The sequence below is a fragment of the Neopelma chrysocephalum genome, unplaced genomic scaffold, assembly GCF_003984885.1.
Source record: "Neopelma chrysocephalum unplaced genomic scaffold, ASM398488v2 Primary Assembly neopelma1_96657, whole genome shotgun sequence".
NCBI classification, from domain to species: Eukaryota; Metazoa; Chordata; class Aves; order Passeriformes; family Pipridae; genus Neopelma; species Neopelma chrysocephalum.
Genome location: NW_020925302.1, coordinates 918,949 through 936,477, shown reverse-complemented (window position 1 = coordinate 936,477; position 17,529 = coordinate 918,949). Strand labels below are relative to the sequence as shown.

At 37.7% G+C, this 17,529-nt stretch overlaps 1 protein-coding gene across 5 annotated transcripts in view; it reads right to left on the bottom strand.

Annotated features, from left to right (window-relative positions):
• The window catches only part of CEMIP2 (cell migration inducing hyaluronidase 2), a 55,601-nt gene that overhangs the window by 16,426 nt on the left and 21,646 nt on the right, over positions 1 to 17,529 (bottom strand). For all 5 annotated transcript variants that reach the window (XM_027708964.1, XM_027708962.1, XM_027708960.1 and 2 more), the window contains 9 exons: positions 16,979 to 17,119; positions 15,886 to 16,447; positions 12,400 to 12,569; positions 10,964 to 11,152; positions 8,127 to 8,296; positions 5,485 to 5,694; positions 4,901 to 5,106; positions 4,229 to 4,298; positions 1,298 to 1,426 (listed from right to left, as the gene is read on the bottom strand). In XM_027708964.1, coding sequence (XP_027564765.1) covers positions 1,298 to 1,426; positions 4,229 to 4,298; positions 4,901 to 5,106; positions 5,485 to 5,694; positions 8,127 to 8,296; positions 10,964 to 11,152; positions 12,400 to 12,569; positions 15,886 to 16,447; positions 16,979 to 17,119 — 1,847 coding nt within the window. The remainder of the gene's footprint in view (positions 1 to 1,297; positions 1,427 to 4,228; positions 4,299 to 4,900; positions 5,107 to 5,484; positions 5,695 to 8,126; positions 8,297 to 10,963; positions 11,153 to 12,399; positions 12,570 to 15,885; positions 16,448 to 16,978; positions 17,120 to 17,529) is intronic.

The window sequence follows — 17,529 nt, the reverse complement described above, 5'->3', positions numbered from 1 at the left end:
GAATTTTAGTGCACAAACTGTGTTTAAAGATGATACCGGCTATACAGCTGAAACTTTTTTCTTCCTACTGCACTCTTGTATCCAGTATGTTTTCATTCCAACTTGAACAAAATGCCCTACAGTATCAAAGAGGTCATTAATAATGGCCAGTCTTCGTGAACGAAGATTTTGGGAAAGGTCTTTTACCTTTCCAGCCTGCGCAATGGATTTTTTAGGTGAGACACAGCATGCGCTGAACTGAGCCCACCCTTTAATCCTAAGGTTCATCTGCCAGGGCCAAGCAAGCTTGAACAATGGCAGTGAGGTCCTCAGGACGTAGGTTTGTTTAGAGTGACCTTCTCATAGATGGATGGCCTCACAGGGCTAACGAGCTCCATCTGCCCGGGGGACCGGGGAATCGAACCTGGGTCGCAGCGGTGAGAGTCCTGCATGCTAACCACTAGGCCACCAGGGGTCCCCTAAAGAGGTCATTAACACAACCTCCATAAAACATTGCATCATTTCATGGTATCCCAGACAACTAATTGTCAAGCAAAATCAGTTTACTTGGCAAAAAAAAGCCAAGAGTGATTCTATAAGGTTTCAATGGCTAAACTATGAGAATGTCTATAAGGTAATTTGAAACACCGATAAGGATTTAGAGTCTAGGTGGCTTTGTAAATATCATTATATTTATACACCCCCACACAGAGAGCAGGTAGATTCCAAATGAAATACTTTAAGTTAAAATGTGGAAAAAGTATGAAAGTCACGAATAAAACAATCACCAATGCCTCTGTCTAGGCTGAGAACCTGTAAGAAAAAACCATTGCAAGTAACTGGGCTCCTGAAGGCAACACTGAAGCTTAATTTTAGCCAGAGACTGTGCCACCATGTGCAAACACTTGAGTTACTGTACATTAGAGACTCAGGAAAACAAGCCACAGTTACTCCAGGAAGCTATTAGATGAATTACAACTATAATGAACTTTGATTCTTCAAGGGTCAGCTTTCTTCAGAGTAGAAAACAAAGCTAGAAAGGGTAGCACCTGAAGCGCCACTTCTGAGAAAAAGTCCTTTATTAGAAGTATTAATTGGTTTTAGTTGTTTATGCCTTATGAGGATATGAAACACAGTGAATACTTGAAATGTGGCAATAAAATATATGCATACTGATTATAAACCATTCTACAATACAGTTCAAACACAGCACAAATCTATCATCTAACCAGCTCAAAATGTAAACAGACAAGTCCTAATATAGAATATTTGCAAATAAAGAACTTCACTCTTATTTTTTAATGAGATAATACATTACCTTAAAATTAGAATGAACCCTGTTGTTATAGAAGATTCCTAGGGGTGTAAGCTCTGACTTGGTTTCAATGGCTAAACTATGAGAATCTCCTGTAGCAATCCTGTGGAACAAATACCATATTCCAGCATCCTGCAAGTAAGGAGAGAATAGCACTACTTATAAGTGATTCTGATACTACTATTGGTTCTGATGCATCTATTCACAAAATAAGTGTATGCAAAGCTGAACTTGGACATTTTAAGTAAAGAAGCAAGTAACAGCATAGCCCAAACCAACAGTGCCCAATAGAATATATTTTTTAAATAAAGTTTCCAAACAAGTTCTCAGTGAGAAAGTAGGATTTTACAAATTAGTCTATATTCTAGCAAACAATACCCGCTAAAAAGTGTTTTGCTTCTGACTGAAATCATGTAACACCACACATTTAAGATCTTCTAATATTTAAGGAAGAAAAAGTGTCCAGGCTAATGTAAGTAAGTTTTGCATTTCAGTTACATGTCATTCCACACACCTGATTTTCCTTTTTTTAGTAATAAATCATACTATTCATAATAAAATACTCAAAACCATTCCTTCTCTCCTTACTGTTACAGTCTGACTAAAGGTGGTTAATCTCTGCTCACATCAGAATTTAAATGGCACAACCAAAAAAATCCACAAGACCTTTCAGAAGAATGGAAAAAAAAGCATATCAAGAAGTCTGGCCAGTTCAGAGCACTGTACCAATAACATGCAGTAACAATCTCAGTATCTGTTCATTTTCTCTACTTCTTCAACATCCCTGCTCTTAAGGAAGCTGGATTTATCTATTAAGTAAGACCCACAAAATTTCCCCTTTCAAGCACATCTGTGTTCACAAGAGGTTGTCACATGACAACACCTGCATAGCAGATACCTACAAAAAGGAAAAATTTTGCCTGACCATATGCTCTGTGCCCTTACAACATTTAAAAAAAAAATAAAAATTCACATAAAGCACATGAAAGGGTTAAACAGTAGCTAAAGAAACACTGCATACTGAATGTTCCACCTTATAAAAAACAGTCATCATCCTTTTCAAGACACATGGATAAAGCCAATTCACCCTGGCTTAAGAGATTTCAAACATATCACCCTGGGAATATGCTCATTTTTCATTACCTGGAAATTCTGCTTCACAACAACATTCCCCATCCACCATGATGACACACTTTGATATTTCTAGTGACTAACCATTACAAAGCAAATGTGGATGTTCCACTAATAAAAAATACCAAAACCTTACTTCCTATATAATTAAATACAACTCCGTGTTTGGCAGTAAATTTTATCCAAAACACATCCTGATGCTTGAAAAATTGTAAAATAAATTTAAAAGCTTCTTAAGCACTTGAAAGCATTCAGAAATACGAAAACGGGGTTTTTTTCCCTCCTCTCTCTCATACACAGCCAAAACAAAAGAAACATCTACTGCCAATACACCCTTACAATAGGCTTCATTGTATAATGAAGGAGCTGGGGGGGAGGAATGGAATTATTTGCTTGTGAATTGCTATAGTTTATATTAGCAAAGGCTCTACAGGGTAGAGTTTGTAAGAACACAATTGAAACATTCTATTTCTGAAACTTATTAAGCTGTAGTCCCTTTATACTAATGCATTTACATTGGTGCAAGGGAGGTATATCAGAGTGGCAAAACTTCGTAACATACAGAAATGGTTGCTCTGATCAGGCACATTCTGGTAAGAAAAGGAAATAACATCTACTGGGATGCTCTATGGGGGCAGAAACAGACCTTACAGGACTTAAGCACCAGATCAAGGAAGCTGTTTTCTTTAACTTAGCCTTCAACGCTAAAACTAGCCTACATAAAGCAGGCAAAATGGAAAGATATGGCATTGGAAGGAAAAGAACTGATTTAATTCGGTAGGTAAGTCTAAATCCTTCCTAGTGGTAGACAGTTAAATAGAAAAGTTTGTTAAAAAAAACAACAACACAATCAAACAAAAACACCACCCCCAAATTAAAAAAAAAAACCAACAAAACAAAAACCCCCTAATCAACAGAAAACAGACCACACAAAAACAAGAACAAAATTTTCTGATTTTTTTTTATACCTTAGATATTTCAACTGAGTTAAATATTTTGGATCTGATTCTATTTATTAATAACAGTTTATTATGTTGTCTGTACCTAAAAACACACACACTCATATTCTTCCAGCATTGGAGCCTTTGCAAAAACAACCAACAATCTTTCCTGTTTTCCATCCCACTGATCTCTTCAAAAAAATCCACTTACAAAACCATACACATCTCTGACTCTCCTCCAATGCAGAAGTAGAAAAGACTCCAACCCCCCTCCTCCACAACCTGTACAACGCAGTTCAGCTTCACTTCGCAAGCAGCTGTAACAAGATATCTGCACTAATATAAGGTTAACAACAAGCAAACTCATATCAGTAGTCACTGATTGGAAACAAATGAGTAAACATTGACAGGAAAAAGTAGTTTAGCTGTTTCTTACACAATTAACACCCTTTCGTAGTCATTTTTCATTCCAATGACTACAGCTATAAAGACAGATCTTGCAGAGCTGTCACTAAACTCATGACAACCTACAGAAAATACAGAAGCCTTAACTGAAATGCACTAGTTCTGTGAAAATAAAAGAATTTCTACATATACACATCAACACTGTTGTCAAGTCTATTAACTACAAAGGGGAAGAGATCTCCTCTGTTGTGGCCAGAACAAAGATTTCTGGCATCTCTCAAATGCACATCTAGACACAGCCTGCACCTTCAATGTCAATACACTGTCAAACATAATAAGAACATATTCATACATAAAAAAAAAAAAATACATGCACTTCTGGCAGTGTAAATGTTACAGATTTTACGAATGCCAGTGACATGAGTAGTTTGTGATGAATTACATCAATATGCCTCACCTGTGAGCCTGCTGCTGCATTATTTATAAGATGATTGTTGGGGTGAGAAATCCAGAATGTCGAAACTGCCCTGAAATATTATTCAGAAACAGGTTACTGTTCTGAAATATTATTCAGAAACAGAAAAGCTCTAGTTCCAATAAAAATTCCCCCTTGCTAACAAGCACATCAGAAAAAGCTAAACTGGTGAAGTCACTACTTCACATATGTAATAAAAATCACAAAACCTCCCACATTTAGAAGACAAAAATCCCTTTTTTTTTTAGTAAAATGCCCAGTATTGTATTTAATATTGTGCAAATATCCCATGCGATGACAAACTATTTTAAGAAGCTTTCACAAGAAATAAGTATCACTTATGTCTCTAGTGGTGAGAACTTGAGAATATGCATACATTTACACAGAATAAAGATGTTCAATAGTCTTTTAAGGCCACTAGTATAACAAGGAACAACAATCTTCCTATAAAACAACTTATTGTTTTATCTTTAATAAAAGACTAAGTGCTATTTTTTATTTTTTAAACACCAGTACTATGTGAACTATATTTAAGGTGTCTGCATTCACTAAATTATAGATAAAAATGTTCCCATCTGTATTTTTTCAAGAGATCATCAGCAGTTTAACTGCTGCAGCTGGCTTGGTTTTAGTTTTTCACCATGATATACTCACATGCAGTCTGTGGCTGGCACTGGGACATAGTTTCCATACACTTTATCCCTAATACCAATACACATACTGCTATTTCTGTCTGTAGGTAGAATAGTGCCTGGTTTTGTGACTAGCCCAAGATTGTGGAACAAAGTATTCCTCTGCTCAATGCCATCTTCTATGAAGAAACAGTGACCTAGTGTGTCGTAGCCAATGGTGTCCTTTATCTGCAGAAATACAAGTTCATTATGTCAGTAGTAATAGCATTTACTGAGATTCATTTGACAAATACCATATAGGTATACTATCTTGGCACAGCTGCAGAGTGAAGCTTCAGTATCACCAGTTCAGATAAGTCAAACACCCAGTTTTATTTATCTCTTACAAACACACTATTATGTCTGGAGAGCTTAGCTGTCTGGAAGAATCTGAAAAAACAGAATGGTGAGAGCTGTTAAAAATAAATTACTGTTTGCAATTGTTCATTTATTCACTGAAATAAGAAAAACATCACTGAGCATTAAAATTGCAAAAGGGATGGGACTATTTTGGGGTCTAAATGCTCTTTAACATTTATTATTATGTTTTACTCTCCTTGCACCTACCAGCAAGCCATTAGTTGCATGAATAGTCACACATCTGGAAAAACAGTGATGAATGGAAAGACCTTCCACATAAGTTTTAACACTATAACCTCCTTTTTCATCCACATCTCCACAAAGGTGAAAATGAACAGGGTAACTTCCAATCTGCTGCTGGCCCATTTGCTTCAATTCCACGTAAGAGAGATGAACAGATGTAAAATTCTTCAAAATCTAAAAATATGAAGTCCAGAGTGAATAACCAATTATTTGCTTCTTAACCAATGGAAATTTTAAGTTAATACATCATCTACACCAGAGGTACAGAAGTTAGATGTACACAGTTGCCACAGGACAACACAGTAAGTTAGAACAATCATTACTGTCTTGCTCTACAGAATGCCTTACAAAACAGTATCCTTCATAAATAAGTTGAAAAGTTTAACTTCCACATGGCTAAAACAGAGGAATTGTCACCAGACATGTTGCCACACTTTACTGTTTGGTCTTTATCAGGTGGCACATTACATATTCTTTACATGTACTGTCCAAACAGAGAAGTCACTCACATCAGAACCTGTCTGTACTGAAGCTGCACCAGTGTAGTCCACCTGGCACAGGCTTAGCTGAATAAAAACCAGCTATGCAGAATAATAGATTCAAAGGAACCTGATGAGATTCCTAGTCCAACTGGAAGCTCAGCGCTGGGTCAGTTTAAAGACAGTTGCTCAGCACATTGCTCAGAGAATACCTCCAGCCACAGACATATAAATTGGTTCTGCCCTTTCATTTTCCCAGTATCTAAGCATTATTTGCTTTGCTGAAGCCTGGTCCCATTGCCTCTTGTCCTCTACACCTCCAAGAATTGCTCTGGCTTCTCTGAACCCTCACCAGTGCCTGAAGACAGCAACAAGATCCCTCCTCTCAGCTCCTCCTCACTCATCATCACTTACTGCCACACAACACCATCCCTGGAAACACCTCGATCCATCTAAATCATCTTTGCAATGGGAATCCAAAACTGGACACAGCACTTCAAAAGGAATTTCTTTATTAAGTAAGGATAAGAAATTGCCCTCACAATCATACAAGTTTACAATAAAGCTACCGAGTACAAAGTAAAATCATGATGGGGCTGTAGCAGTAATGAAGGAAAGAGAAAGTATTTTCTTCCACCTAACCTGCTAAGAAAACATAAACCAAGTGCAACAGCTAAACTGCAAGGAGCTAAGATGACAAAAAACCAGAAACTAAACCAAAACAGACCCTTCATTTGGTTTGTAATTTAATTTCATTAACCTACCTGTACTGAGCATTTATCAAAAATTTTCATACGTATTGTTCTCTAGGAAAATCAGTCATATGGATTTTTTCCCTCCTTTTTTTTTCCTCCTCCTCTAAATGAACTCCTAAGGTTTGCATGCCTAAAATACAGACATCCCTGATCTCTGAGTCTTTAACATTGAAAAGCACCAAAACTACAAAGCAATGCCGCTCCCTCACTGCCTCTAAGCCTTCTTTATGCTATTGTCCTAGTGACTAGTAGGAAATCCAGGATGATCAAGAGCTATGACATTTCTTAGTGTCTAGGATTCCTCTGCTTGGGCATGCAAGATTAGCATAAACTAAAAATGTTTTCAGTGCTAAGTCTAGGTTTAGCAGCAGCCATCTACTACTCTAAACAGTCCCCTGGAAACAGTTTAACAACTTTAATGACTCAAAATGTTTGTCTGCTGTATTTACACTTTTGTGGCAATCAAGGTCACACTTTGCAAGATTCACAGCCTACCATTATCTTCTTTCATTACATTATCTTAAACACAAAGAAGTGCCTTGAGTCCACCTACTTTCTTCCATAAAACAAAAGCTGCCACACAGTAGGGAAAGGGCATATTTTCTTTCTCGGTATTATGTCCACCGGCATAAAATTAAAATCTGCATTCAAATATATTAGAAGGAGATTTAAAATGTGATGACCACATAAAGAACTCAAATACATTTGCAATTAAAATATGAGGCCTCAAACCCCTCTAGCATCAGGGAAGCACTGCTGCTCAAACCTGTCATCTAAAAATGTGAGCACAAGTTTAAATTTTACTTTCTATAATCCTACTTTCCCTCAGCTTTATGTTTATAATACAAGAAATCAGAAGCATTTTCCTTTATATAACCTTAGTACTTTCAAATTTTTAAAAAATTAAATACAAAAACCCATAGTCCAACACAGTTTCTTTTCTCTCCATGCCTCTCTAGTGCCCAGTTTCAGATGAGGCAGATATTTAGGATTCAATGATTATCACCTGGGGAGGGAAGAAGGAAGTGAAAGGAGGAAAAAGAGATAAGAGGGAGATCAAACTTTATTTTGTAATATAACCGGATGCACATACATGGGCATAACTTTAAAGGTTTAACCCCTGCCACACAAAGTTGCAACATTTGCTGGATATTTCTATAACACTTGTGCATTGATATCCCTTCCTCCAATTCTGCATAATAAGTCTTGAGGAGCAAAATCTACTTTTGGGAAAGCTGAGAACAAAATCATTTCCACACAAAGGAACTGTATGAATTGATGTTAAGTTTTCAAATATTTTACAGTTTAACATTTTTTTTGTCCTTGATGTGCCTTTACATGACAGAAAGTTACTGTAAAATATTTTTCAAACCTTGATATGTCCACCAAATGTATCATAACTAAAGAACTGACACTCCTTTTCACGGTAGCAGGTATTTTCTGTCTCTCCCTTTATTACGATATTTCTTGTAAGAACTCCAACTTCTGCTCTCATGTCCACTCCATCAATAACTTCTCCTGCATGAGGAAACTGAGGATTTTCTGTCCAACAAAAGTTTTGAAGGGGGAAAAAAAGAAAAAAGTTGTCCTTGATTAAAACCAGAACCAACTTAAATAAATAAGCAAGTTAACCATAGCAACAAAACCCATCCATTCCTCTTACCAGACCATTCTCTCTTAGCTTTTCTTATAGTAGGTGTATCTTTTGTTTTAATAGAAACTAATCCTAAACAAATATCAACATTTTATGTGCAAATATTTCAGTCCAGTAGTTTGTGAACAGTATGGGGAAAAAAAACAAAGAAAAGTTTAAATTAATCCCATATATTTAGAAAACTTCTAGTGAAACATAGATGCACATTTGCTTTAAAAGAAAAAAAGATGCTGGCTACTTAACCTGTTTCAAAGACAAATTAAGAACTGAAAATGAGGCCCAAACACATTTAGAAAATACTGTATTCATCCTCTCCTAAAAGAAAAAAGGATTTGCTTTCCTACTTAAATTTCCTCTTTCCTAGATAGCTATCCTGAGTATTCATAAACTAATAACAGGAAAAAGAAGAACCTCTGGTTTTATACAGTTCTTCTGAAAACCAATCAATTTCTTATTTGAACTGAGAAAGTTATCTAGTCCTGCAAACCTTAAAAAATGCATTTATTGATTGCTGAATACAGACTGTCACTATCCCTTCAAGGCTTACAGAAGGATAAAAGCCTAAACTACCACAGAAGCAAAACTAAGAGTGATATTAACTCTGGATCTGCTGCTGAGGATTTAAAAAGACACACGATGTCTGCAAATGGACCTGCACTCCTCTCTCTGAAGGCTTACCTATTGTTTTCCCCTATATTTGACTAGCAAATATAAATCAAGTGAAGAAAGAGCAAGTAGGGCTCCTACAACACAATACTTTATAGGTTTCCTACTACAAAGAGGTGAAAATAGCTAAAAGCTTAGCAAAAACTTCAAGTAATAATTTCAAAAAATGGAACATTCTTCAGCATGTCAAGTTTACCGTTCCACAGAAAATTCTTTCTTCGTAGAACAAATATGTAGGGTGGTTTGGGGATTTTTTTAAACTGTATATGTTACTGCGACAAAGAAAACCATACTGAGGGTGAAAATACCCCCAAACAAATGGGCAAGTTCACTTCCTTAACACCTTCTAAAGATCTATAAACAATTTAGATAGGATTTATTTTCAAAAAGAGACAAGATTTTGTACTTTATACCATATTGTAAATGTTGTGAAAATGAGGTTTTTAAAAAACCTTTAAAAGAAGTTGCTTTCTCACACACAATTTCCAGATAAAACAGAATTCACACATACACTATTCAATCATGACAAAACCATTCTTAAATTTTGTACTGCAATGTTCAAATTAAGTTTGCTCCTTAAAACACTCTGCTCAATAAAACACACAACATGGCATTCAAGAACAAAGACAAGGAAGTATTGTGTTCAATGGCACTAAGATATCTCCAAAACTTCAGCAGCCTGGCATTCTCCAACGTATAGTAAGGTAAACTCAGATATGCTTTTTCCATACTCAAGACTTCTCAGTGCAGTAAAACATATGTGACACATGCTAACAAATGCTGTGGGAAGCAAATTTCACTGCAAGGGGGACATACAGACTGGCAGTCCCTTAAGGCAGAGGGGAATAGGGAAGTTTGGGGGCATGCACAGAAAGCTTCCAAGAATGAACAAAGAGAAGGGCGGTTTGAAGAGGAAGTCGCACCATGCAGAGATTAAATGGGACAAACCCCATTCAGAACAGCACTGATGAGCTGCTGCAAACTAACACTGCAAAAACACTTAAACACTTCTCATTAGTCTGCCCTACTGACTGATGCTGCAACCCACCAGAAGGAGTGAGAGGGACAGCTCCAGACCAGAAGCTGGAGGACCACCAAGAAGGAGGGCATGGAGTGGGTGTGGAGCAGCAGAAGGAAAACACAGACGTCAGCATAGCTGGCAAGTTAGTCCCCCGGGAGGCTCTTGTGATGTCAAGCAGAATGACTCAGATAATAAAAAGGAAATGGCCAACGACACACACAACCATTTTGTGCGCATCACACTCGAAGGAAAAACAGATCACAACCACTCAGGGATATCCTGTGTGAGCAGACTCTTGGAAGGGCCACTTATTTTATAACCATTTTGTTGGTGGGGAGTAGAAAGGAGACTGAGGAAAGGAGACTGAGGAAACAGAGAAAAAAAGAAAAAAGGTGCAGGTTCAAGGATTGCAATTTTCTTTTTTCTTCCTTTTTTTTTTATTTCTCTTTTTTTTAATAACAACAGAAAAAGTTATAACGATAACAGTTCAAAAGATGGAGAGGACACTAAAGGCAAAGGAAATGGTAATGACCATAACAGCTATTCAAGCATATATAAAGAGAATCTGTGAAAAGACAGAAAGAAGCCAAGGAAGGAAAACAAGCATAATCCTCTTGGAAAAAAAACTAAGGCATTCAACAAGCCTGGGAAGAAATTAGAAAGAAAAGTTAGTACGGTAAGCTGTGAGGCAGACCTGACATTATACAGAGTCATTTTGCAGCAAAGAGAATTACACACTCTTGTATATGGCAACAAAGCCACACAGGGATATGTGAAAAGGCTGTTCTTTACTGCTCCCATTGCAAGGGACTGTCCATGGACAAATATATATTTCACAAAGGCCTTCAACTGGGGACTGCTCTCATACCTTTGACTTTAACCTGATGCTTGGTACATTCTGGGCAGGGAAGGAGGGTGAATTCCTCTGTCTGATACATTGAATAGTCTGTGCTTGCAACCACAATCCGGTCTCCAGGCTCCCAACTACTAGCATCATCCAGAAGATTCAGTATTACTCCACCTACTGCTTCCACCTGGAAGCCTGAAACTGGGACACCTAATTAAGGGAAAAAAAAGTAAACATATAAGATTATATTCAACTTTATATGAAACCATTCTTCCACCAAGTAGATACTAATAAAATATGTATGAAATTTTGCAAGCTCCAAAGTCCTCTAAACTACAACTCTGACCTTAAACACGCCAGTGTGACATACCTTTACAGCCTGCTTATTTATTTGATCTCAAATAAAACAAAGAGAAAAGTCGGAAGTAACAACAACAGGAAAAATCTATGATTTAAAAAAACCCCACAAACTAATATCATATGGCAACAATTTGTAGGTCCAGCTACCTCTGCTTGTTTCAAGTGGCATTTGCCATTTTAAACTCTGCAAATGTAATCAAGGCCCTGGAAAAAAAAGTAGAGGGACTTTTTTTTTTTTAAGCACAACTAATAGAACAGTTTGGCAGACTAAATTATACACACGATATTTCACTGGCTTATGATGGATTTGCATAAGTTCAGCTGCTTTTGCTAACTCTTGAACTTAACTGTACAGCATCAGTAAGCAACAGATGTATTTTAAAAAAACCCCACCAAAATACAAGTCCATTCTTTTTTCATAGGGCCATAATGAACCGTAAAAGGGTAGTACCTAATGGCTTAATTGCTTAACAAGTAAACACATGACTACCATAAAAAAATTCTTTTGAGGAAAACACTATATTGCTTGATAATTCTAAAGCCAGAAAAAGGTAACTACCCATAAAAACCTCAGATCAAAGCTATCTTAAGTTTAAAAAATGAATAAAGGATAAAATAAGTGATAGGCTTTCTAGCTCTTTGTAGCACAGATTCAACTTTGTATGAGAACAGCTGCCTAAAGTTCAGCATTCAAACAGCAAGAGAAAATTGTAGCAAGAATAAAACATTTCTCTTGGTTTCTATCAAGTTTTCTTTTTAGCACCATAATCAACATCTTGAAAGCTTAGATTTAAAATATACATGGCTGAAAAATTAGTAAAATAAAATTTAAAAAAGCATCAGCATTTATAACACTCCCATCTCCATTTAAATATACTAAAATATGATACTGCTCACATATTCTATACAAACAGATTGAGAAAGTAGGTAGCACTGAAGAACTGTGTGCTCATATTTCATCCACAGCAAGCAAAACCAACTTACAGTAGCACTCAAAAATTTAAATTGCAACCAACATCTCTAGCAAAAAAAAAAAAAGGCATATATAATATTTTTCTTCTTCTCCAATTGTAGGATTTCAGAAAACACTTTCCTACCATCATTCCATTCGCTGTAAGCTCTCACAACAAACTTCTGCCCGTCCACTGTGAAAAACTCTTTCTGAGCAAGAGCTTTCCCACCAGTGCTGTGGTTTTCATAGTTTCTCACTGATTCATTACAGGAAGAATTTCCACCACCTAAAACACCAACTAAAGCCCACGCTTGCCTGTGAAAATCAAAAGTAAATGTTTAAATAAAATGGCTCTTAACAAATTCTTCACAAAAAAAGGAAAAGACAAGGAGCACCAAAGTCAAAAAACCCTTTTGTCTGCTCTTCTAAATTAATTTTAAAATGCAACTTCAAAATGTAGAAGAAAATGGGCAGAACTCATTGAAAAGAAAAATTGTTTAAAATAACTGGATGTCCTATATACAAAATGGCAAATAAAAGAGCTCTCACTGGAGAAGACTTCCATATACATTTTTAGAAAAACATTCAACAAGATACACTTTTATCTAAAAGCAAAAATTGCTAGAGATGAGCGACAAAAGCAATACAGGATCCTATTCCCAAAAAACATTAGTAGGGCACAGGAGGACCAGGAGCCAGTGCCAACATTCCTGCCATGGCCCACTGCTGTCAGCCAGCAGCATCCCAAAGGAGTGGCCAGGACTCCCAGGGGACCACATGTTCATCAGGCCAGGAGGGACGGACACAGCCAACAACACCCATTGGCACTGGCTATTGTACTGGACAGGCAATAGCTCTTGAATCTTTCAGGATGCTCAGATCCAGAAAAGGAACCACATGCTGTTACACAACCTTTGCACAAGAGATCAACAAAATGTCTGAAGGCTGAGACCTAGGGTTGTTGTTTTTCACTCCTCCCTGGCCCGCCCCTCAGCTGGACACCTACTTGGCTGAGCATCAGAATAGGGCAGGGAACTGCCCTGGATGTACTTGCCCTTGTTATGGCTCTGCTCAATGTATCTAAGTTTTTGGAAATTAAAAGCAAACAACACACCACAGAAAGTTGTTAACAAGTTCAAAAAAACAAGTCTTATTTGGCTGTCCTCTGTAATGCCATAATCATGTGTACAGAGAAAGCAGTCGAAATCATCTGCTGGACAATTTTGCATCATTAAAGTTGAATCATTCACCCTAAATGAAAAGTGTCAGCTATCTGGACTACAGTTCGTTGCTAATGATTGATTTAAAAGCAGATATTAAAACCACCTTCGATCCAGCTGCCTTTATTTCAGTCCCCTCTTGATATTTTTGTTGATTGGGATTTATTAACATGTTCATAGGAATAGTACATATCGGGTCAGCTTTTCACCAGCAGCAGCAAACAATCTGAATGTTTCACATATCAACATTTAAAATAAAGATAAAAGTATTTCGATGCATGTTATTTTGCAGGAAGAGGTAGAAGGAGAGAGGGATGTAATGGAGTATTCACCTCCATGCTGAAATCTTCTTCACTAGCTTTACAGGTTTAACAAAACGACCCTCAGTGAGCCATCGGGGAGAGCTGCTCGCCCATCTTCCACAGCAGAACAAAACAATTTTATGTGCTTACAGAGCCTTTACTGACTACGGAAAACAGACAAGAATCAGTTCAGCAGAGAAGGAAAAAAGTTCTTCCCAGTTGCAGGCTGAAGAAGTTCTTCATTTCAGACAAACTGTGTGGAGGTGACAGGCACAGACAAACCCCACAAATCTACACCTCTCAGGACAGATCAGGCTGGCTGCACCACAACCTGAACAACCCAAAGCCACAGGGGCTTTGCTGCTTTCAGAAGTGGTGCTCTACTTCAGGACATTCAGGTCTTGGCATCTCTGACCAAACTGCTTCAGAGGCAGCACTGCAAGTGCTTTCCATCCCATGACCCCACCCTTACACAGTCAGTGACATAAATGTATTCCTGACAGGAACTGAGGTCAGAACATGCCATCCTGACTGAAACACCAGCTCGCCTCTGCCAAAGCATAGGGAGGAAACTAACAGGAATCCAGATGTTAGGGGCTAGTGAGGGATAAGAATAGAACAGAAAAACTAAATGACCAATTTCCTGGAAAATACTGGACAACATAGAGAGGTTATACAACACTACCTCAATGGAAGCTGAAGAACAGACTGACAGTCACTTAGTAGACTGGGTATACTTTTCCTTGTATCGACAACACAGAATCATAGAATGATTTAGGCTGGAAAATACTTCTAAGATCATCAAGTCCAATCTGTAACCAATCACCACCTTGTCAACTAGACCACAGCACTAAGTGCCATGTCCAGTCATTCCTTGAACAACTCCAGGGATCCCTGAGAGCATCCTCCCATCTCCCTGGGCAGTCCATTCCAACGCTTAACAATCTCTTCCATGAAGAAATTCCTGCTGAATTCCTGAACCTCCCCTGGTGCAGCTTGAAATTAAGTCCTCTTGTCCTGTCACTACCTGCTTAGGAGCAGAGATCAACCCCCACCTGGCTAACAGCCTCTTTTCTGGTTGTTGTAGACAGTGGTAACGTCTCCCCTGAGCCTCCTTTTCTCCAAGCTAAACACCCCCGTCTCCCTCAGCTGCCTCTCATATGCATTACTCTCTAGACCCTTCATCAGCTTTATTGTCCTTCTCTGGACAAACTGCAGCACCTCAATGTCTTTCTGGTCGTGAGGGGCCCAGAACTGGACACAGGACTTGAGGTGTGACCTCCCCAGTGCTCAGTACAGAGGAACAATCACTTCCCTGGTCCTGTTGGCCACATTATTGCTGATACAAGCCAGGATGCCATTGGCCTTCTTGGCCACCTTGGGTACATTGCTTTGTGTGTCCAGAGTAGTGTGAACAACCCTCTGCAGCACAAAGCCAAGTTCAAAGCCATTTGCAATAACTAAATGAACAGCACAGCAGTTTAAGTTTCCTGCTTTAATAATTCCTGTTATAACTCGTCTACTGTCTCACCAACCAAATCCTGACCAACTGAAAAGAATGGTAAAAAGATACAGAAACACCTTTGAAGTGCACTTCAATTACAAAAAATTTCCAGAGATCAGTTCTTTTGCGGACTCAATGGAGGAGTAACGTACTTTCATTTCAACAGTGCAGAAGTATGAATAAGATGGTATTTGATACCCAGGATTAGCATCCCTTAGAATCACTGAATGGTTTGGGTTGGTAGGGACCTTAAAAATCACTAAATTCCATTCCTTGCTTCTCTAAAGTCAGAGGCATTAAAAGCTCCACCTAACAGCTGTTTTCCACCTGTGTCTTAGAATGAGAGAAAAATCCTTGCTGCACCCAGTTTTAATTTCTGTAAAGAACAGTGAAAGAGAGCAATTACAAGTAATAAAGTCTGTCACACAAATACCTGTAACTATCAGTCTCTGCACTATATCACTAACTGAGTACTATTACTGCAGCACTATGTACAACACGAGAGTTCTCTGAAAACTTTATGAACAGACACTGTCAAAGTTAACAAATCCCCCAAATCTGCATCTCATCTTTACTTAGCACAAAAGGCAAAATAAATTATTTACCTGTAACTTAATCCTCTGACAAACTTACTTCCCAGAAGATTTTGAATAGTCACTCTGGTTTCCTCCAGTAGATTTTTAGCAGCAGAATCTCCTACAGCAATAGCAATAATGCGACCAGGACTTCCATTTTTCAGTAAGTTCTGGAGCTTCAAGCTTTCTTCTGAAAATTCATGAGTATCAAACTTCAGCACTTCCAAAATCTCTGCTGTGTCCTGATCGATCACTCTAACATTTAGTCCTCGGGAAAAATTCTTTTTAAATGTATAAGGACCATAGGCCAGCCCTGAGAAATACAAAGTCTTTGACAGAAAAGTCCATGATAGCTTCTGGTGCCCGTGTAACTCCAGTGTTCCTTCAGGGCCCACACCAATAAATTTTTCACCAAATTCTAACACATCAGCACCTTCATTTGATTTCCCATACAAAATAATAGTTGCTTTGGATTTATAGCGGCATTTCTCTGCTCCAACGTGAAGCATTCCACCATCCTTTATCAGGATAAATCGAGTTCTCAAGGTAATATTTTTAGAACCTTCTTTATCATCAGCAAAAACAAGTATACCTAAAGGAAAGAAAATATTTCTCTATGTCAAAGCAAAATTCAGATAGACTCAAAAAACTTCTGCAATAAGAACAGAGAAATTACAGATTTATTTTCCACACCCACGAATTGAGCTGTTATGTTCTTACATATATTTATGAATATTTGGGAAAGTAACTGCTACCAATTGTGATTTATCTTTGTAAGAATTTGCTTGGTTTATTCCTAATTATTTTCTGCCATTTTAGTAGGATTACTAATATACAAGAGATACCATCAGAAGACAAGCAGATCTTGTATAAAGAAGGCTACTAAACAATCTTTTTTTACTATATATCCTACAGAAAACTTTATCAGTGATGCACTGAAAAGAAACTACAGTGTTCATTCATCTTTTGAATTACATACTTGACCCGGTAGCAGGCTGAAAAGTAAAAGCACAGCAACTGGTCAATAAGCTGCAATGTAAATTTCCAATATATTTTTATGTAATCACAGGAGTAAAAAATACACAGAACACTAAAGCATGGTGTTTATCTTGCTGTTTCATACCTCCATCCTGTATAACTATAGAGTGTACTGTAGCATCTGAGTTCAGACGAAACAAATCCCCTTTTTTGATAAAAACTCTTTTTTCAGGATCTTTTCCAGGGCTCCAGTTTTTAAGACGAGGATTCTGATCAGGACAATTCTCTGCAATACAATGTGAAATTCAACTTTTAAAAAACAAACACCATCACATCAATCAAGGCATCATTAGGGTGAACACGAGTAAGAGAGTCAGTCACCCACAAAGGATTCCCACCTCTTTCCATGGTTACAATACTGCACCCACTGATGCCACTGTTTGTATTTGAGTAGCCAAAAAGACACCCGAAAGGTAGCTAAACTCTCAAGGGTAGGAAGGCCTTCTTACACTGTATTAAACTACTGATAACCACACGCTGTCAACAATAGATACTTCTGAACTCCATCTGATTTTTTTCTTATTTGCTATATCACCTGTAGTAGATAAGAAGAGGCAAGCAGGATGCACTCAGATGCAGAGCAGTCACACTGAGCAATGGAAGTCTTAGGCCAGCTACCTAGGCTAACTAATATGG